At 56.8% G+C, this 20,901-nt stretch overlaps 8 protein-coding genes across 8 annotated transcripts; 4 read left to right on the top strand and 4 right to left on the bottom strand.

Annotated features, from left to right (window-relative positions):
• Window positions 1-297: 297 nt before the first annotated feature.
• On the top strand, window positions 298-1,869 carry VDBG_02198 (dolichyl-di-phosphooligosaccharide-protein glycotransferase; the record flags this gene model as incomplete). The annotated part of the gene is made up of 4 exons (XM_003007964.1): window positions 298-442; window positions 516-626; window positions 682-1,394; window positions 1,447-1,869. The coding sequence occupies 4 exons, from the start codon at window positions 298-300 to the stop codon at window positions 1,867-1,869; spliced, it is 1,392 nt and encodes a 463-aa protein (XP_003008010.1).
• An 888-nt stretch (window positions 1,870-2,757) lies between these two features.
• On the top strand, window positions 2,758-5,190 carry VDBG_02197 (Rec8; the record flags this gene model as incomplete). Its single annotated transcript, XM_003007963.1, has 3 exons — window positions 2,758-2,763; window positions 2,881-3,191; window positions 3,396-5,190. The coding sequence occupies 3 exons, from the start codon at window positions 2,758-2,760 to the stop codon at window positions 5,188-5,190; spliced, it is 2,112 nt and encodes a 703-aa protein (XP_003008009.1).
• Window positions 5,191-5,721: 531 nt separating this feature from the next.
• VDBG_02196 (rab proteins geranylgeranyltransferase component A) lies at window positions 5,722-7,536 on the bottom strand (the record flags this gene model as incomplete). The annotated part of the gene is made up of 3 exons (XM_003007962.1): window positions 5,722-6,068; window positions 6,259-7,373; window positions 7,463-7,536. 3 exons carry the CDS (start codon window positions 7,534-7,536, stop codon window positions 5,722-5,724), a joined length of 1,536 nt encoding a protein of 511 aa, XP_003008008.1.
• A 443-nt stretch (window positions 7,537-7,979) lies between these two features.
• VDBG_02195 (exosome complex exonuclease RRP43) lies at window positions 7,980-9,002 on the bottom strand (the record flags this gene model as incomplete). Its single annotated transcript, XM_003007961.1, has 1 exon — window positions 7,980-9,002. One exon carries the CDS (start codon window positions 9,000-9,002, stop codon window positions 7,980-7,982), a length of 1,023 nt encoding a protein of 340 aa, XP_003008007.1.
• Window positions 9,003-9,710: 708 nt separating this feature from the next.
• Window positions 9,711-10,184, top strand: VDBG_02194 (predicted protein; the record flags this gene model as incomplete). The annotated part of the gene is made up of 1 exon (XM_003007960.1): window positions 9,711-10,184. The coding sequence occupies one exon, from the start codon at window positions 9,711-9,713 to the stop codon at window positions 10,182-10,184; it is 474 nt and encodes a 157-aa protein (XP_003008006.1).
• A 1,782-nt stretch (window positions 10,185-11,966) lies between these two features.
• On the top strand, window positions 11,967-14,566 carry VDBG_02193 (ferric reductase; the record flags this gene model as incomplete). Its single annotated transcript, XM_003007959.1, has 3 exons — window positions 11,967-12,131; window positions 12,208-12,404; window positions 12,535-14,566. The coding sequence occupies 3 exons, from the start codon at window positions 11,967-11,969 to the stop codon at window positions 14,564-14,566; spliced, it is 2,394 nt and encodes a 797-aa protein (XP_003008005.1).
• Window positions 14,567-15,212: 646 nt separating this feature from the next.
• On the bottom strand, window positions 15,213-17,225 carry VDBG_02192 (conserved hypothetical protein; the record flags this gene model as incomplete). The annotated part of the gene is made up of 4 exons (XM_003007958.1): window positions 15,213-16,498; window positions 16,585-16,664; window positions 16,717-16,885; window positions 16,970-17,225. The coding sequence occupies 4 exons, from the start codon at window positions 17,223-17,225 to the stop codon at window positions 15,213-15,215; spliced, it is 1,791 nt and encodes a 596-aa protein (XP_003008004.1).
• Window positions 17,226-17,996: 771 nt separating this feature from the next.
• Window positions 17,997-20,191, bottom strand: VDBG_02191 (conserved hypothetical protein; the record flags this gene model as incomplete). The annotated part of the gene is made up of 2 exons (XM_003007957.1): window positions 17,997-19,502; window positions 19,568-20,191. 2 exons carry the CDS (start codon window positions 20,189-20,191, stop codon window positions 17,997-17,999), a joined length of 2,130 nt encoding a protein of 709 aa, XP_003008003.1.
• Between the last annotated feature and the right edge of the window lie 710 nt (window positions 20,192-20,901).

Below are 20,901 nucleotides of genomic sequence, written 5' to 3'. Positions count from 1 at the left end.
GCTTGATTGACGTTCGCGATGGAACCAACCAGGCTCGTGCCAGGGCCGGAAGAACATCGGATTATCACTGCCCTCACAATTAAGTGGGGCGCCCCTCAGGGGTGGGTTGTTCCGGCAGTGGAGGGTGTCTTGGCATCGGCTACGTATCCCCAAGCTTCGAGACACCTACGATTGGAGAGATCAAGCTCCAGCTCACTTGCGACAGCGAAATCAGAGGCAAGCTGTCGCAATTCTTTGTGCACAATCTCTTCTCCCCCTTTGATACCCTATCGCGAGTCGAGACGACAAGGAATCAAAATGAAGTCGTTTTTCTCGCTCTTCTCGCTGCTCTTTGCCGCAGCAGTGCACGCCATCAGTGCTACAGGTGGAGAGAGGCTACTGGTACTGCTGGATGATGTCGAAGAGAAAGAGCAATACTCCACGTTCCTCGGCGACTTGGAGAGTATGTGCCACCTTCACTAACGCTGAAATTCCATGCAGCCAATGGAGAACATGATCACTGACAGGTGCTGCAGGCCGCGGGTTCAAGATCAGTTACGAAACCCCCAAGAGCGAGTCACTGAAGCTCTTCCACCTTGGCGAGCGAACTTTTGACCACGTTCTGCTGTTCCCCTCCAAAATCAAGAGTACGGCCTCATCAAGGGTTGGATACGGAATGAGCCGTTTGCTGACAAGCGCCAGGCCTTGGTCCTAACCTGACCCCCAACATCCTCGTTCAGTTCGTGAATGCTGAGGGCAACGTCCTCCTCACCACGAGCTCCGCGTCCACGATCCCGTCAACCGTTGCCAACCTTCTTGCCGAGTTTGATATCTCTCTCCCCCTTGAGAGGACCGGCCTCGTGGTTGACCACTTCAACTACGACACCATCAGTGCCGCTGAGAAGCATGATGTTCTCGTCCTCCCCGCCCCCGCCGCTGTCCGACCCGATGTCAAGTCATACTTCCGCCCCGAGACTGAGCCCATCAACGAGGTCATCGCATTCCCCTCCGGCGTCGGCCACACTCTCGGCGCCAGCGCCCTTTTGACCCCCATCCTGCGCGCCCCCAAGACCGCCTACAGCTACAACCCCAAGGAGCAGGGCGACGTTATCGACGCCGACGAGCTGTACGCCGCAGGCGAGCAGCTTTCCCTGGTATCTTCTTTCCAGGCACGCAACTCTGCGCGCTTCACCGTGGTTGGATCAGCGGACCTCTTGAGCAACAAGTGGTTCGACGCCAAAGTCCAGGTCAAGGGTGGGGACAAGGCGAAGACGTGGAACCGCGAGTTCGCCAAGAGGGTTGCCGGCTGGACCTTCCACGAGATTGGTGTTCTGCGTGTCAACGGCATTCAGCACTACCTCAAGGAGTCCCCCGAGGACCTGAACCCTTCCATCTACAGGATCAACAGCACTGTGGTAAGTCTTGACCAATGCGTGCCTTCAACATGTTTGATCTGACAAGCCTCAGTCTTATTCCGTGTCGCTTTCAGAGTACTCGTGGGACAGCTGGGGCCCGTTCTTTGTGCCTGAGGACGATGAGCTCCAGGTCGAGTTCAGCATGCTTTCTGCGTACCACCGTCGCAACCTGAAGCCAGTTCACAGCGACCTCAAGGCGGCGACGTACGAGACGACGTTCGACCTGCCGGACCAGCATGGCGTTTACAACTTCTTGACAAACTACAAGCGCCCTTTCCTCTCCAACGTTTACGAGAAGAACACCGTCACTGTGCGCCACATGGCTCACGACGAATTCACTCGCTCTTACGCCATTACGGGCGCCTGGACACCACTGGGAGGCATCGTCATCACCGTTCTGGGCTTCCTGTCTTTCAGCGCTGTCTGGATGTACAGCGCGCCAGCAAAGCAGGTGGGCGCCAAGAAGACGCAGTAAAAGACGATTTGTTGGCAGAGTTCTGAGCCGAATGAGAAAAATGGATAGAGGAACGCCGTCAGGTCTAGACTGACGCTGGAGAATGTATCAGTAGGATTGTACATCTGGCGAAGGTTATACCCGTGAAAAGGGAACCAAAAAGCTCAGGAGTCATGAAATGCATTTCGAGTTGACAATATGCCTTGACCTTTGCATGATATGGCTGTTCATGACTTTATAGCACGGGCACGAAATCTGTCCAGCTGGACTGGCGGTACGATGGTCCGAGTCACAATGTTCGTATTGGGCGAACGACATGAAAGTGCTGGTGACACACGCCATCAGGAGTATTCGGCTAGCACAAATTTGTGAGTGATCATCTGAGAGAACCGGCTACCTACTCAATATTGCGATGGGTTGACAGCTGTTCAACAAGGAAGGATCTGGGGGTCACTTGGGGAAAGCATGTGCTTGTAGGACGAGGAAGGGGGTGCTCCTGCCTCGTTCCAATGCGAGGCAGTTGCCAAATTCAAGCTCCTTCCCCCCGTCATCTTGCGCTTACTTTTCTATTGTGATGAGGACTGAAATTTTTATTCTTGCGCGAAACACACCACCACGTCCATTCCTCCACCGGGTGGCAGTATTGTCTCTCCTTAGTCTCCCCATCCGCACAACCCTGGTTGAGTCTCGATTATAGTGGCAGTCTTAGCAGTCACATTACCGACATACGACTAAGACTGACACAATACGCCAGAGTCTTTTCGATATTTGGCGCAGGACGCTTCAAAACAACAGTCCATACTTCTCGAGCAGGTCTTTGAGGTCCATTGCAGATACTCGAGCGGATCAATACATATACGGCTTAAGCGAAGGCTTGCAGGTCCCGCGTTGTCGCCATGTTTTACAGCAATGACAGTAAGCTCGAGGCGACCTGGCACGCAGATTGCTCGGCTTACAATGAGTCTCAGTCCTGACCAATCCTCGGCATGGCGTCTCTACCATCTGGTAAACACAAACTTCACAATCCTTCAGTGTACGATTCAACAGGATATTGATAGGCTTTGCAGGCTCGTCGCGACAGTTGGTCCACGGGGCGGCGCCCTGAAGGTCACCCGCAAGGCTATTCAGGAGGTTAATGTGAGAAAAGCTTGCGAGACAATCCTCCAGCCGGGCGCGCCCTTGGCCCTGCGTGTTCAGGGCAACCTGTTGTATGGCGTGTCGCGGGTTTTTGCACAGCAGTGCGTCTATGTCCTGGGCGATGCGGAAAAGACCCGGACTGACATGCAAATGTTCTATCAACTCCTCGCACAAAATGACACCGACCCCAAGGCTGGTCTAGTTGAGTGAGTCTAGATTTCTCATTTCTGATCAAATTTTGCGTTGCACCTATTCTCGAGTGCCTGCTCAGCGTTCTTTGCGTCGTTACTTCTCGCCCATTAGCCTTCTGCTTATATAGTGATGGCCTTTCCTCGGCTTCGCTGTGGAATGGTGACTGCCTTGGGAGCACGAACTACAACGTTAGTTTTGAAGCCCTCTGTGCTAACCAGACGAAGACGAGAGCAGATTTTACTTCCAGACGACCCGAGCTTTGTTCTAGACCCTGTCATTCCCGCTTTCAACTTGAACGGGGGTGGCACTGCCTTCAACACAAGCCAGTCGTCTTCAAACAAAGAGTTCTCGCAACTCAGCCTTGTGAACAGCAGCAGCATCCACAGCGGGCGGGCAGGCTCAATCATGAGTTTCAACCTATCTCAATCTGATGGTGGCAGCCTCTTCCTGGCTTCTCCATTCAGAGTCGATTCATCGGCTAAGAAAAACACACTCCAAGAACGGATCGCCCCTCTGGAGCAATCGAACGACCTGGAGGGCTCCAGCGACATCATGTTCGATATCGACGATGAGGGCAATATCATTGGCATCGCAGATCCCTTTGAGGAGCCCCGTCTCCCCGAACTCCTTCCCTACAAGATTCAACAAGATCAATTCATTAACAATGACATGGCCATGGCCCAAGAGGAGATTCCAGCTTTCGGCGACGATAACCCACTTCAACCACCTCCTAACGAGAACGACGTCCCTGTGCTTGAAAAAGAGCCAGGTAACGCCATGTCAGCCCAGCAGCAGCTCTATTCACCTATACCCCAGCTGAACCCAGAACAAGAGGAACCCATCCCCGGCACCAAAGGGCCAAGTAAGATCCGTACTGCTGGAACGCGTAGTTTCCTTGATTCAAGTACGGTTATTTCGAGACAAGAACATTTGCGCAATCAGGATGATTATCTTCAGCGCATGGCTAGGGAAAGAGCGAGCAAACCAAAGATCAGCATTGCAAAGGCAAGGACCAATGCCTATGCAGTAAGCTTCGGCCAGGGCATACATGGAATCGGCCAAACTTCGGTGGCTCCTGAATTCGTTCATCCTCTCGCGCACTTGTTCGCAGGCGATGCTCTTCGAAACTTGGTGTTTGGTAACCGAGATCCTGATCATCAAGATGAACGCTCGCCAACGCCCTCTGACATCGAAAAAAGCCGTCGAAGGTCTGCGACCCAAGCTTTCGATAACGATTTGGAAGACAATGCCAACGAGAGGCGCGTCCGGCCTCGACTTAGTGAAGAGACCCAAGAGCCCACCCAGGGTCAACAGGACGCGGACATGGGCTTCGTCGTTGACAACGATGATGAACTTCCGCCTGAAGTGGGACTGGGAGAACAAGAGCACTTTGAAGACCGCATGTCATCTTTAATGGTGCCCTGGAACCGTACACCGAGCATTCATCGTCCATCCTCTGTTGGCGTCTTCGGCTCAAAGCAGTGGAGCACTGGTAGTCGTCAGCCCACACTCAGCCCCAAAGTCAGCACTCGACCCTTCAAACGACGCAGCGGAATCGGCTTAGAAAACCACGGATCTGAACTTGTTGGCGAGTGGGGATATTCTCAGGACCCATCCATTGATGAGGAAGTTGGTGCTGCCTTCACTGTTAACCCACATTGGATGCGCAGTACACTCGATGTCGACAGCGAATGCTTTCTGCGGTACTCCTTAACGCAGGCTGAAAGAACCGGACGGGCCAGGAGTTGTGATGGCGAGGAATCGTCGCGTCGGTGGGTCGAATTCGAGGAGCTCGCTCGTCCGGAAGAGCACTCCAAGGCAATCGCCGCGCAAGCATTCTACCATATCTTAACTTTGCGCACCAAAGGTATGCTTGCACTGCAACAGGAGTGGGAGAACACCCGGCCATTCGGCATCATCCGTATCGGTGTCGAGGTCCCAAAAAGAGACGAACATGCTGTTGAGGAGTCGGTCGAGGGCCAAGACGCCTCAATGAACAGCCACACCAACTAGGCCGGAAGCGAAGAATTTGTCTCCGAAGTCAATCTATTTCTGGGCACCTCTGAGAGTGGAATGGGCGGGTGGTCTTTTACTCGGCTTTTACAGACACAGCGCCGGCAACACTACAACGGCCACAATGACACGGCATTCATGATCAACTCCTGGGCTGAAATATCGACTGGCAAAAGGATTCAGGGGTGTATTTGACATGATGTCAGGAGGGCAGAACTCGGGGTTCGGATTTTGGTCGGGTCCATTAACGAAGAACGCAGACAGGATGGCGGAGATAATCTTTTCAGCTGCGACTTGGGAGTTTCTGATGATATTGTGTTGACGCGCCGAGGCTGGGCATGCGTTGCGATGGTTCCATCGGGGGTTTGATCGCTCATCTATGGGTTTGCTTCAGGCGTTTTCATATCACATGGTTTCAGATGAGTCAATCTGAAGATGGTCACAATGAACATGCATGCAAGTGTGTGATCCATTATCAATTAAGTATTCTTGCTCATGACTTCATACAATCCCTAGCAGGACCCGGTCGGCTTAGTCTTCGTCTTCGCCAACGCCCTCACGATCCTCAAACTTCATGTACTCAAGGGATTCATCTGGCCCAGCCGCAGACGCCATGATCTTGGCCCACGCCGATTCGACTGGCTTCAAAGTAGAGTCTGTGAACGCCAAGTCAAGCGGCAGCGTTGGCAAGAGTACCAAGCCCTCTTCATCAGTCGCGGAGCTCTGACTACTGTGAGCTTGCTCATATCGAAGCTGGTAGATCGACGAGAGTTCCTGGGCTGCCTCTGATCCTGACAAGGCAGCGAGGAGGGAGGAAAGCGCACAGTCAAGAATGGCGGAAGCGTTTGGTGTTGCGGGTGTGGTGAAGTAGAGTACGCCTTGTGACACTGGTTAGCCTGGATCGGAGGTGAAGAAAATTGCGAATAACGAGTGTGAAGTTGCAAGAGATCAGACAGAACAGTAATCGTTGACGTCAAAGCAGCGCTCAGCCAATGTGGATAAGTTTGATTATAAAAAATCATCATGATGCAAAGATGTTTTGGAGGTGAGAGTGGGGAAATCGCTTACTTTGTCCTGAAGGGCATTCACCCGTTTCGCTCGAGTGAGCGAAGATGTAAACTGGATACTGCGCCGGCTGGCCGTCGCTGTCGTTCACGGAGCCGGCAGGCATGGCGACGACGGCCACGGCAGGGTTGGGCCCGCCCTCCATGATGGGTTCGAATAGAGAGGCAAGCGGCGAGTTGATGACTGTAACGAGCCTGGCGACCCTGGTGTCCTGCCCTTCCGCCGCCGTCGCATGATCGCTGCGGATTAGCATCCTGGTCTTGACCTTCACATCTCCCGTGCCGAGCGCCACCTCGAACTGAGCGCCATCTTCGTCAGCCTGCAGGGGACGTGTGCTCTTGACACCAGTGCCCAACATGTACACGCCGCCGCCGACGGCGCACGCCCTGCATCCGACCTGCGCGATCTCACTTCCGCCGCCCCACTTGGGATATACGGCAGCGAAGCCGGGACCGAACATGCCCATGGAGGTCAAATGTCGCTCGATAGCGACTAGGCCGTCTCGGACCTTGACGGCTCCGTCCAGAGAGAGGGTGAGGGCCAGAATCAGGGTGCGCAGCTCAGCATCCAGCTTGAACTCGTCCTCGAGGAACGCGGCGAGGGGATCGTCGGCTCGGGACTGCCACTTCTCCTGCTGGGCAGGGGCATTGTGGTCAAGCACGAAGCGAAGAAACTTCATCAGCGCACGCTTGGGACGTGGCTGAATGGCTGTGCTGGCGAAGATGGCCTCTCGCGTCGAAGGGATGGGGGTTAGCAGAGGCAAACCACCAGAACTGTCGTCGCCTGGCCGAAAGACGTGGAAGGCGCCGACGGCGAGAAACTCGAGCTGGCGGTAGGCCCGGGATGAGACAAGCTGTGAGAGCAGAGTGGATCGGGTGTGAATGATGAAGGGTGCGAGGGCTAGAGAGTAGGCGCGGGAGAAGGAGAGGGGGCTCCCGGCCTCTGCCTGCCGTGACGCGGACGCGTAGGAGAACATGGGCGCCTCGGCGGCAGGCTGCTGCTTTTGTAACTGCTCTACCCATGCTTCTGCCTCTTGAAGGGTGAGAGCCGCTTCATTGCCTCCGTAGTACTCGTTGGGATCGAGATGCAATATCTGCTTGCCCGAGCGCGAAAGAGCTCTTCAGGAAGCGCCAGGACTGGGTCAGTCAGTCAGGTCAGGTCGCCTTGATGACGATGCGGGTGGTACTTGAATGGCTCAGGAACTTACAAGGCAAGGAGGGACTGCTGCAGCCCCGTGCCGCAGATGACGACGTCCCAGACGGTCTCTGCGAGGGACTCCATGGTGCGAGGTGTGAAGGAAGGAAACCGAAGAGAAAGATTGACCTCGAAGCAGAAATTGATGGCAAGTTCGGCTGCGAGAGAAGTGGAGAACTGGTGGTGGGGAGTGTACCGTGTGCACTGTATCGGAACACCGTAGAGCCCGAGCCTCAAATTCTCGTCGTTACGAAATTCGGTGCTTTGCTCTTTTCCCTTCTGAAATAACCGCTCAGCATCCACCGCAAGTTGTCAACAAGACTCGCGGGCAGGATACGACGTCTTTCATTAGGCGATCCACGCTGGGCGGAAGACAAACTGCTTTCTTCCTCCAGTATCTGCTGCCTAGAATAACGTCTGATACGGTAGCTCGATGTGAGGAATACATCTCGTCGCTCTTGTGATGTCTTGCAAATCACGGTATTTAGGTGTCATAATGCTATTCACGTGCGCCCTTATTTTGAAATTGTTTATTGGGGTATCATGATGCTCAGGTCATCACACGACGGAACTCCCACGCTCTCTGCACGGCCACAAACTCTCCGACAAGCTCGGCTGTAACGTTGTGCCGCCGTGCTTGGACACTGAGAGGAGCTTCGTCTCGCCGCCGTTCTTGTCACGACAACCGTCAGATTCTCGCGACACAGAGTTTCCTCCAGGCGGTCCGGGTCCACCAGTGTCCAGAAGCGGCCGGGCTCTTTGCCTTGGAAGACGGCAGCCGAAGTGGCAATGGGGAAGCCTGACAATGTCAGCGGCTTCTGCTCTGCGCGCGAGCAGACGACAATCTCGCGGTCCTGGTCCCACCGTGCCGCTGGCAGCTTTGTATTCCGCAGTGCAGCTAGCATAGCGGCCCAGGCGGCGTCGAACGGGTTGCCGTCGAACGAGATGAAGTATATGTCGATGTAGAGCACCCAGTACGCGATGACGACCCTCTCGCCGGCCTCCAGCTCGCCCATGTCATCGTCTTCGTCATCTGCGGCGCTGTAGCCTGTGTTCTCGGCTGGGCGCGTGTGCCATATCCTCAGGTCGTCCGCGTTGACGAGGCCAGAGGAGTGAAGGAGCGAGAAGACACGGGTGCTCAAAGTCTGAGCGAGGTTCGTCGGGGGCACACCGGGCAGGAATTGGGGTGCGGAGCCGGTAGCCAGCTCAATGTTAGGAACGAGGAGGTCGTAGTCTCGGAGCTCGGCGCGGCCGCCATCGTCGCTGTCGCGGATGGAGGCACGATAGTTGGGAATGTTGGCGGTCGGGAGGATCTCGCCGCGGATGCCACAGATGACTGTGTTGTCGCCGATCCGGACAAGGGCGCTGCCGTGAGCGTGGGTCAGAGTAGACGTGTTGATGTTGGGAGTGCGAGCTTCGTGGGGCGCCCGACCGTTACTGCGCGTCGGCGTCGTTGCGCCTGCCGCTTCGGGAGTCTGAAGATTGGCGAGAAGGTATGGGTGTGGGGAGAGTTTGGCGAAGGTCTCGCGGGGGAGACCTTGGGGCGTGGCCATCGCAATTTGACCAAGTGTGTTATGCGATATGTATTGGGGCTAACGAATTGATTGAGATTCGGATTGTACAGCACGAAGATGTGGATCTGGACAGTGAAGCAAGTAAAAGAAGGGTGGATTTTTGGACCTGGCAACTGCTTCGATTTTTCGAGAGCCAGCTCAGCCTCGTAGAGTACTTTGTGCGGGGCACACTACTAGTGGCCAATCAGCGTAGATAGAACCTGAGCTTGCTCAGCCTCGTCATCCATTTCCAGGAAGGAGTATGCCTAGGGAGTGTTACCTTCTTTCCCCTCGTCACCAGCTTGTCTAGGTGCTTTTTAATTGCTCCTCTGACAAACTGCGTCATCAATTCATCTACCGATTGTGTGAAAGGGGAAATGCGATTCGTGAACGACACTTCTGCTTCCAGTACACTGCGGAAGAGATGGTGTACTGGTTGGCTGCCAGGTTGTGTACCAAGTTCAGACCGCTACTAGCTGGGATGAACACGCCTGATCGAAGGGCAGACATGTTGCATTGTGGTCAGCACAGTGGCGACGAACATGACCCATAGACAAATGAAGAACGTGTGCAACCCCGTCGAATACGGCAGCACGCCGTAGTCAAGCCTGAAAGGTGCACCAACCATGTACTTCATGAGACCGGTCAGGAGGTCCCTTTGGGGTACGAAGCGAGGCCACAGCAGTTCGAGGTCACAGTCAAGTGGACATGTCCCGGAACCAATATCCTCAACCATCGGTCTTCGCGCTCGACATTTTCGGCCTTAAGTCAAGTCGACTGTTGGTCCTGGCATTGATGCGGAATCGTCAACAGCTATCACCAACGGACTTGCAAGGGTGGAAGGACGTTGCGGCCCGTAGGTGGGCGATGACCGCCAAGACCGCGGGCAATCTGATCTTCGTGGGTTTAGTGCCGGGATGTGGTCGGCGGGCAATATGCCGCAGGCATCAATGGGAGGTACAATCGCGACCAGACTACCAACCGCCTATCCATCTCTGCTTCAACAAACCAAGAGCCAAGCATCGTCACGATCCCTTCTTGCCCGCCAACGTCCCCATTCGGACAAGACTCCTCAACGCGTACCACGCCGGCCCCAGGTTCGCCAGATATGGCGCCATGCCCCCTGCTATTGTCTGCGAGACTGGCCAAGTCGAGGGCCCAGTCTGCGTCTGCTGCGACTAAAGAGACAAGCAAACGAGCCAGCCGCGGAGGCACGACTCGCGTGAGTCCCATCAACACGAACAAGCAGCACGCACCAGTTGGAACAGGGCAATGCCTTCACTTAATTGGCCTTTCTCGAGCCCTTGGCTTGGAGCATTCGGCTTGGAGCATCCAGGTACCGATAGCCAGTTGGCGAAAGCGCGAAAGCCAGCGTCCAGTGGCTCAAGGCGGTGGCAGGATGCACGGCTCGACACACAGCCTGGGCGAATCACGAGCTTCGCATTGGCGCCCGTCGAGCGACCCTTCGCCCTACTAGGCCAAACTGGAATTCCTGGCTCCTCCACCTGACAAGGTTCCCCCGCGAATCAAGACGGCCATCCCAGCCATCTCGACGACCACCCTCACCAACATCACGGCGCCCGCCTGCATGCCCGCCTGTCCTCTGCCATGCCATTCGATCGCCCATCACGGCCCCCAATATTGCTTGGCCGCGGCTTGGACGGAGCTCGGGGAGCAAACTCCCAGTGTGCCGTGCGTGCACAGAACGTGCTTTGCCTGCAGATTCCCCTTGCCGCCTGCGGCCGTTTGGTCGCCTGAAAGGGTTCTCCCCCGCACACTGCGCGGAGAGAAGAGATAGGTGAACGGAAAAAGAGGCCTGTCATGTCGACCGTTGTTCGCCTTCTTTTGCGCGCTTCGTCTCATGCTCTTGCTCTCTACCGATCCACCCATTTCGAATACTAGCCCACAATGTGCACAATTGCTGAAAGAGAGAGAGAGTCTGTTGACGCTTGAACAAGACAAATCCTTGGTCAAGACAGTACGTGCCAACAACTCGCTGGTCTCGACGATCAATGCGCTCACCTGCCATCGACCCTCCACTTCGCGCAGCTTCCGTTGGACAAGCATCTGCAAGCGCGAGCCCAGCATCACATCCCATCCTAGTGGACGCTTCCCGCCCTCGGCCGTGATTACACCTGGTCTGCCGAGACCCTGGCTGAGAGCTTGCAGCACGACCTGCATACCCACGCACACCTCTAGCGCCTACGCTTCACTTCACTTGTTCACCACAACGAGACCTGGCTGCGTGACATCTGCCAGCGGGGGGGCCGGCCGAAATCTCGACCAGCCAATATTAAGGTCCGGCCAGCCGCTGGGCGTTGCGCCTCCCACCTTGATCCTCACGATCCCGCGACTGGTACTCGACCTCTTTCTGTCTTTGATTGACTGGCTGATTCGACATTGCAACATTGAGTGTGCACATCCACATGGCCATCCTGCATCTCACTCATGCCACCCTGAGCTTTCACCTACAGGCCCTCACGCGATTTCACCTGCTTGCTTGACCAGACCCTCCTTGCTGCTGGTCTCTTGGTCCCATATATCCGGTCTTCCGACCCCAAACCTGCCCACCGACGTTCCTCCACGCTGTTTCACTGCCGGCCTTCGTTCCCTGCCGTGTTACTCCCACGCTGACGTGTTTCGCCTTGTTCGCTGAGGGGTCTGGTATTCCTCTGCCAAACCAAGGTCGTCACTTCACCGTCAGTTAGACTGAGTAGGACCCTCACTTCGGCTCAGGACCTTGGACTCCGAACCTCAACTGGAAGGACCTTCGAAGGGAGCCCACCAGCAACATCAAGACGACCGGCAACACCTGGGTCGAGCAGCTCAGCATCAGTTTCTTATTGAGCACCCCGCAGCTTGTTTTCCAATCGCATGCGGACGCGAATTCGGACCTCCTGCGCGTAGTCGCCTACCCGGACTCTCATCGCGAGAGCGCGCTTTGCCCCTGCTCCCACCCTCACAATGGCCTCACCACTGGGCACTCTGGCGAATGCCGCCTCTGACGCCATATCGCATATCAACAAGCGTATCTACATCCCGCTAGAAGCTGACAGCCCCGCCGGACTGGTAGAGGCCAACACCGTCGACCCTTGGACCGAGTCCGGAAAAGTATGCCAGAGGATGGACGTACTTCGCTTTGGCGCTGGCTGGCACAGTCGTCTTTATGCGAGTCTGGCACTTCTGGCAAGACAAGATTCGACAGGCTATCTACAAGGCCGAAGTCGAGCAGCACTACGAGGACATGTACACCCTCGACCCAGAACGAGCAACCGCGCTGAGGACCGGTCAGATGGCGCAGCACTTCTTCCCTGAGACCGAAGGCCTTGGGGAGAAGCAGTTCCGCCCTCAGAAGCACATGTCCTCCGTTAACTGGATCAATGACACGTTGGCGCTGTTTAGGTGGATTTTCTACCGACCCATCCCTGATATCAAGATCAAGCGACACGTTTTTACCTTTTCATCCCTCGCTGTCCTGATGACCGTCTTCATCGCACTGGTATTCGTCGTTCTTTACTGCTTCCTGCTGCAGCCACTCTACTGGCAGAGCATACAATTTGGTTCGCCCCCCGGCGCGATTCGGGCTGGCATGCTTTGCTGTCGCCCTAACGCCTTGGATCATCGCAACGAGCATGAAGGCCAACGTTATGTCCTTCGTCATCGGCATCGGACCTGAACGCCTCAATGTATTCCACAGATGGGCTGGATATCTCGTTCTCTTCTTGTCACTCGTTCATACCGTCCCCTTCTACGTACAACCAGTCTGGGACGATGGTGGCATGGAAGTGTTCCAGAAGCTTTTTGAAGGCGGAAGCGGAGTTATCTACGGCACCGGTATCGCCTGCTTAGTCCCGCTGGCCTGGCTCTGCGTCGCCTCTCTGCCACCGATCAGGAGAGTTGCGTATGAGGCATTCATTCTGCTCCACGTCCCCGTGGCCATGGTCTACGTCGGCTTGCTCTTCTGGCACACCAAGAACTACCTGGCCTCATGGGATTATCTATGGGCCACTGTCGCCATCTGGGTTTTCTGTCTCATATACCGCGCTTTCAAGCTCAACTGGCTCAAGCCATGGCGTCTGGCGTTCATGGTTGGTGACGAGGCTGCCATTACTCTTCTGGCAGAAAACGCAATCAAGGTCACGATCCCCACCCAGATGAGGTGGAAGCCCGGCCAGTTTGTCTATCTCCGCATGCCCGGCATTTCTCTCTTCGAGAACAACCCCTTTACCATTTCTTCCTTGTGCAGCGAGGACTTCCCCTCCGAATACGGAGAACAGTACCGAGACTGCGTCGTCGTGTTCAAGCCCTACGGTGGCTTCACGCGCAAGGTCCTCAACACAGCGATCGAGAAGGGGCCTTTCCACACGTACCGTGCCTTCCTTGATGGACCTTACGGCGGCATGCGAAGAGATCTCGCTGCATTCGATACGTGCATCCTGATTGCAGGTGGAAGCGGCATCACCGCATTAATGTCGCAACTCCTCAATCTTATCAAGCGCATGCGCGACGGCAAGGCAATCACGAGAAAGGTTGTCGTCGTCTGGGCCATCAAGCGCCTCGAGTCTCTTGACTGGTTCCGCGAAGAGCTCCGAATTTGTCGGGAGTCAGCACCACCAGAGAGTGTCACTTGCAAGTTCTTTGTTACGTCGACGGTTCGGAACCGCCACCAGCAGATTGGAGGCGGCGCCGACCGCTCAGCACCCCGCGCTCTCAGCCATATGTTCCATGACAAGCTGGACGGCTTCGTTGCCGGCGTCGCATCCAAACGCAACTCGGCTCTCATCCAGGCCGAGGCCCAGGGCGATCCTGCACGCGAGCAGGAACTCCGCGCCGAGAATGAGGACAGAATCACAGCCTTGCCTCAGCAAAAGTACTTGCAACCACACCAATATCCCCCACCAGGACCCAACGGTCCGCCATCGAACAGACACTCATTGCAAGAGGACTCACTCCGAAGGCTCGAGGGCCGCGATTTCCCGCTCGACGTCAAGAGTGATACTGACAAGCGAGCCTCTCGCGACTTCCACTTTCCTCCAATCAACACAAAAGATGCCCCTCATTTCAACTACGCTCCACCACAACCCTCGCCGCGCATGCCGCCACCCGAGAGCCCCTACGCAGATGAGGACGGCTCCGACCTCCCAGTCCGTGCTCCCGAGCTCGCTCACCTCCGCAAGCTCAGCCCTGAGGCCGCGGCACGTGCGGCGGCGCAGAGACCGACCAGCACATTCGGGCCTCCATCAGGCTTCGACTTTGGGTTCCCACAAACACCAACCGAGTTCCAGAAGAACTTGATGCGTTTTGCTTTCCCAATTCCCCACCAAATCGACGGCGGCTGGACCGTCGAATATGGCCGGCCGGATCTGGGCTATATGCTTAAGGAGTGGGCAACAGGCGGCGCCGATGGACGCGGCATCCTCGGCAGACGAACCGCTGTCTTTGTGTGCGGACCTCCTGCCATGCGTGTGGGCGTTGCCAACACGGTTGCGTCGCTGCAGGCGGGCATCTGGGGCGATGATGAGCTTGAGGAGATCTTCTTGCACACCGAGAACTATGCCCTGTGAGAGGGCTGGAAGCTGTACAATCAACCTATCAATGGGAAGGATGTTGAAGTGGATTAGAGATACCATGAGCGATCGTAGGTTGGGGACCAAGACGGGGGATTTGCATACCCACACGGGGACTGATTTGACGGTGCACATTGCCCCAGATATTTACTTAATTAATGTCATGATTTTCCAGCGAAGACATCCGCTTATTTTTGGCCATAATCTCTCTCAAACTGACAGCCTGCCGCGTGTCAAAGTTTGCATTTTTCACCCGATGACCAGACGGAAGTTTTCCTGCTGCCGCCACTGCTTTCATCGCACCGGAACGAGAGTCGCCTTTCCACCTCGACGACCCTCAACGAACATTGGCTCTGGTCCAAGGAATCCATGACCTCCGGATCCCGCAAGACTCGAGCCACATCGGAGAAGGATTTCCCCGGCATAGGCCCATGCTTGAAGTAGGAGTAACAACCCAACAGAACAACAGCTAATGTAAAGAGGTTCGCCAGGGCATACGGTATCAAAAGGCCCAACGTTAAGTATCCGTAACGGTTGACGTCATCTATAATCTCTACAGACATCTTGGCGGGTTGTCTGCTTTTGTGTCAGCGGTTTCGCATTGTTGTTTTACAATTCACATGAGGTGGATCGGCCCTCAAACTCACGTCAAAAGCTCATTGTGCAGCAAGCTAATAGTCACGTTAAAGGCCAGCTGCTGGATGAGTCTACCAAGCGGCAGGCCACCGGCCACAGCCTTGTCTCGCCGGCGCTGCTCCTTGAGGCCCTTCAGCCGCGAGGTGTCAAAGCTGTAGAGCCGCTGGCTAAAGTCGAAGAAGACGTCCAAGTCGTCGCAGCCGAGGAGGACATTGTGCTCCAGCTGCGTGTCGATGACACCGAACTGCGCGGCTCCCGGCGCAGGGGCTGACGCGCCTGCTTTGCTCACCTCGGACACGCTGCGACGTCTGTCAGCCGGCGGCTTCTTGTCCCTCGACGCCGAAGGCTTGGCGTCCGACCACCTTTCAAAATCGGGGAGCAGCGCCTTGTTATTCTGAGGCGTCCGCTCCTGCTGCTCCTGTGCTGCGTCTTCGAACCACGACAGAGAACCCACGACCTGGTCTGTGATGACCCACATGAACGCAGAATAGGCATGCTTCGCCATATCTGTCGCCGCCACCGCCTCGCCGGCTGCGGGGAACCCAACGCGTCCCAGCGGAACCGAGCTGCCGCGGACGCTCTGGACCCCGTGGTCCCACGACACGGCCATGTGGTAGCTCGCGTTCCACAGCTCGCAAACGAGCCGCTGCCTCGCGCGGGGCCGGAGCCCACCCTGCCGCGGCGATCCCCCGTCGGCGTCGGCATCGTCGTCGACGTAGCGTGATAAGCTGATCCAGACCTCGTTCGTCGCATTGCTGGGCGCCCTGTCGCGCGGTTTCGACACGGGCGCGAGCGTGCCGTTGACGCGGACGGGCACAAAGGCGTAGTAGGCGTTGTCGGTCTCGCGGGCGGAACCGAGCGGCTGGGCCATCTTCTGCTGGAGAAAGCCGTCGATGAGGGCCTCTGCGCTCGCATTGGCGGGGCCGCAGCGGACGGTAGGGCCGAAGAAGGTCGTGTTGTAACTCGCGTGGTCATGCGGGGCGGGCAGCGGGAGGATCTCTCCGAGGGCTGAGGCGGCTGTCGACACGAGGCTCAGGGCTGTTCGGGGGCCGGCGAAGGTGCGGGGCTCGTCGGCTGCCAGGTACGTCACGTTCCTCTGCGTCGGGGGGCTGTATGCGAACCGGTGGCCCTCTGTACTGTTTGAGATGGCGAGGTGGGGGACCATTTGGTCTACCACGGACCGCCTGGTGCTGGGAAGAATGTACAGCGTCGATGGCGTGAAGAAGGCTGGGAGGAGGAGACACCAGGCCAGCAGAGCGAGGGCGGACCCGAGCTTGAATCTGCGCAGCATTTCTGTATTGGCGAGAGTCAAAATCGACTCGTTGGCTCCGAAGGCCGCGTTGAGAGCCGAGGGCTCATCGGTTTGCGTTGGAGGTTACGCCAGAGACACTGGGTATAACAGAGCCAGACGGCCGTAACGAAGGAGAATTGCGTGAGAACAGCCAACGCCGTCCCGATACTAGAATAGTGTAAGCACCAGGCTGCATAGGGGTACTGAAGAATGTGAATACCGGATGTTGCTCTGTTGACGATAGCCATCCCCAGCAACAGTCCCGCTCAGATGGATGTAGTACACGATGTGGCTCAATGTTGTGCTCAGACCAACAAGATAGAAGAAACAGAGCAGCACTGCCGGTCGTTGCCAGCATCTCATCGCTGCGGGCGCCGAAACTGGTGCGTCTGTTGTTGCGACTCTTGTGTCAGAGGACGCCCAGGTCGACGCCCGATGTAGAGTATGCCTATCGCTTTGTGCCTGGCACCAACCTGAGGTTGGAGGATCTGTCTGAGGCCCAGAAGACACGTTGGGGAGTGTGATAGTTCGCATGTGACAAATTGCGTCAGGCACCGAGACCAGTTCGCCCGTCTCAGGGCCGAGACCTTTCTTCGGAGACAGTGAACCGAGGTCTGGGAAGTCAGTTGGGGTATTGGCGGGAACGGGGGGTGGGATGGGCGGGTTCTCCTGAGGTAGGCCTCGCTGGAACATGTCGGAGGCTTCCCTGGGCATGTTGGAGTTCTTCATTTTGCTAACCCATCTCGTATTCTGCATTGTGAGCGGACTTGTTGGCCCTTTCTGCTTCGACAGGTATTCTTATACTGGTACGTCTGTAGGCAAACCTCGTCATTCTACTATTCATCGAGATGCGCCGACAATAGACTTCAAGCCTCATCGGCCCTAGCAAAGAGCCGCAGACGCCCCGCGCCGGCCTCGGCCCCTTTCTGACCTCAGATCGTTTCACCCTCTTGGCCATTGAGACGGCGACTGTCAATGTCAAGAGACTCCCGGACCGCGTAACGTTACGCGTCCTCGAATGTAAGAGGCGGATACTGGTAGCCTCGTGGAAGTTGTTGGCACTCATGGCACCATGTGATCAGCGTCTCGTCGCGACCTTAGTGCCGATAAGCATAAAACATGACAGCTCGCTAGCAGCATGGTCCGTGTTAAACTTTTCGACGCAGTTGCTCTCACCAAAAAGACTTTGACGGTTGGGACGAGTGACGCGGAAAGATCAGGCCATCACAGATACCTTTCGAACAATCTGCTCACAATCTTGCTTATGAGCGGCGAGCATCGGATACGGGATGCGTAAAACGTCTTCCGACCTATACATATAGAATTCTGCTTAGTGCACAAACGCCAGACACGCCAGGCGCCGGTTGGCAAAGTGCTCAACGCGGGCCGGAGACCTACGCCATCAGACCATCCTAACCCCTATCTCTCCCAATCCCGGGGAGCTTGTAAACCCATATGGACGATGCCAAGCGCCGAGTCCCGGCTTCCAAGTGTTGACCTCTAAGCACGCATCTCCCCTCTAGGGATCTTGGGACTTCTCCTCTGGCGCCGAGACGGCGGTTTCCGAATTCGCAGTATCCTCGCTCGCGGGTTCCGGCTGTACCTCTTTCTCTTCTGTCGGTGCAGAGGCAGCTTCGACAACGGCGGGCTCCGGCGCTTTCTGGGCCTCGGCCTTGGCCGATCCAATGCCGTCTCCAGTCCGGCTAACAGATCTGGGCCATCGTCCTCAGGTGAGGGCTGCTTAGGTGCCGCAGGCGCAGGTGGTGTCGGGCTTCTCACAGCTGCTGCGGGAGGAGTCAATTCGACCACGACTGGTTGGGCAATGAATTCGGCTACCGGAGTTGGCTCCGCAACGGGTTCGAGAGACTCTGTCGCGGGGACTTCTTCCAGCTTGGGCGCCTCGGCACTTGCGCCCTCGTCCTTCGTCTCAGTCACTTCTTCGACTGGCGTGACTTGCTCTACGGGCTTGACGTCGGTTACTTCGTCCATCACGGGCTCTGTAACACTGTCGGTAATGGTCACCTCGGTGGTTACGACTTCCGTTGGCTTGGCTACTGAGGCTGGCTCTGCAACCTCTGTGACCGGCCGTGTCACAGCCTCGTCTGCGTCCTCCGCGTCTTGCATGGGTACATCAGGACTCAGTTCCGGAGATACAATATCTCCCACACGTTCTGGCGGTGGAATGAAAGTGGATGCCTGTGTCATCTCCACCTCAGCCTGGCCCTCGATCGGTGCCTGAGATGCAACTAAAGCATCTTCAGAAGGGGACTTGGTCGATCCGGAGGTTGCTTCCTTCTCGTTGTCTGCACCAGCTTCGGGCGATGTTTCATTTGCAGGCTGTGATGCGGGCTCGGGCACAGACTCTGGCACAGGCTCTGGTGCGGGCTCTGGCGCGAGTTCTGGCGCAATTTCTGGCGCGGGTGCTGTTGGATTTTCTGGAGAAGGCTCGACAGCGGGCTCTGACGTGGAAACCGGCGTAGCCTCCTTAGCAGGCTCACATGTTGTTTCTGCCTTGGTTTCCGGCGCGCTCGCTTGCGTGTCTTGGGTGGCAACATGTTCCGACACTTTTTCAGCTGCTTCCGTGGCGTCTTCGGGAACCTTGGGCCTCTCTGGCTCAGAGGCTGTCATTTCTGCCGGCTCAGGCTTCTCCGCCGGTGGCGACGTCGCCTGAGGTGAGGCCACTGTTGGAGATGGCATAACAACGTTCTTCAGCGGGCTTCCTTCGAGCTTGGGAGACGTCGACAGCGACAGGTTGAGGGGCGGCGCCAAGAGCTGGCTGGGCAGCGGCAGTTGGCGGCTCGTAGATGGCGACTCAGCATCGCCCATGTCCATGGTAGTATCGGCTGACGCGGGAGGCGCCGAGGGGGATGCGTCGGTCATTTCCTGGTCCTGGTCCTCGCCGTCTTCGCCGTCCTCGCCATCCTCTCCATCATCATCCCCTTCGTCGTCGTCATTATCGTTATCAGCCATCTCGCTGTCTGCATTGTTGGAACCTTCGCGCTGGTCCTGTTGAGGTGTCTGCATTTTCTGTTAGCTTTCGTGACATGGAAAGGGTTCTCCAGGATACATACCGTTGCGCCCTCGACACCCGGGACTGCCGGCGTGGGAATAGTCGCGCCCACGGCTCCTTCTTGCCCGGGTACTGGTGCCGGCAGCGGCAGCATCTTCTTCTTGCGCCCGCGGCCAGGGCCTCCGAGTTTCTTATTCTTCTTTGGCGGTGGCGGCCGACGGTTGCGCGGAGGCGTGGCCTGGGCCTGCGGTGCGGCAACGGCAGCGGGCACAACCGTAGTGGAGATGATTTCGCCCTCGACCTGCTGGCCATCCTGGAGGGTGATTTCCTGGGTGTACGCGTTGCCGGCTGCGTCGACCTTGCGCACCGTGGCCTTGGTGACTGTCGCGCCCACGGCAGGCGTGGTGACTGTCTTGGATGCAATGGTGACGGTGCCTTTCCTCCGCTTGGCGAGATGGGAGACAGTGGCGCCCTCGGCGTTGCGGTGGACCTGCCTCCAGATCTTGATGTGGAAGCCCTTGACGGCCTCCTCCTCCTCCTCCTTCTTCTCGGGCTTCTCGACAGGGGCCTCGGGATCGACCTCCTCTTCTTCGACGGGCGCCGGCCGCTTGTAGAGGCGACCGGAGCGCGCAGCGCGCAGCAGGTCCTGGCTGTGCTGCGGCAGGAGGCCGGCGTCCCGGGGCATGCCCCAGAGAAGCTCGCGCGACCAAATGTCATCTTGCGTGTTGGGGGGGGGGAGGTGGGGTCGGGGCTACTTTGACTATTTCCTGGCGCCATTGCCGAACGGGGAGGCCTTTCAAAGTCTTCGTGTTCGACGTATCCGCCGCGAATTCTCGCTTCGAGTCTGGAAGGAAGTCTTCAAGGTTTATTTTTGTTTGCTCAGTGCACACCAAGATGGGAGGATGTGGATGAGAGAGGACATACGCCTGGCGCCATTTTTTCCTGTTCTTCAAAAAAGTAGGCCGCTGCTGACTGGTGCAAATGCCGATGCTTGGATTGACCGTCAGGGAGCGAGATGTCGTCAAATGCGCACTGCAGCAAGTGGAAACAATGGCGAGGCTGAGAAGCGGGCGCTACGCGTGCGATGCGGGACTACAGATGCCGTCTATTCTGTACGGGTGCTGGAAATAACAGGGCCCAATGCGCCCGTAGCGAAAGCCCAGAGTTGACGATTCGCTCGCTGGTGGTGCCAATTGATGCGCCGCGAGCTGATAGATACGCGATCCTTGGATGCAAACAGGCGAGCACGAGCGTTGACAAGAGTCGCGATCTGAGAGGCACTCGGACCACCTCGAGTCTCCCACTCGCCAGATGACTCAGCAACCACCATCCCCAGAGTCCGACTTTCTGATGATCGACCATTGAAGAGAGATGGTGCGGAAGGAAATGGTGATG

This window comes from Verticillium alfalfae, genomic scaffold (assembly GCF_000150825.1).
Source record: "Verticillium alfalfae VaMs.102 supercont1.2 genomic scaffold, whole genome shotgun sequence".
Classification (NCBI taxonomy): Eukaryota; Fungi; Ascomycota; class Sordariomycetes; order Glomerellales; family Plectosphaerellaceae; genus Verticillium; species Verticillium alfalfae.
The sequence above is the reverse complement of the archived record's forward strand: the minus strand, read 5'-3'. Positions and strand labels throughout refer to the sequence as shown.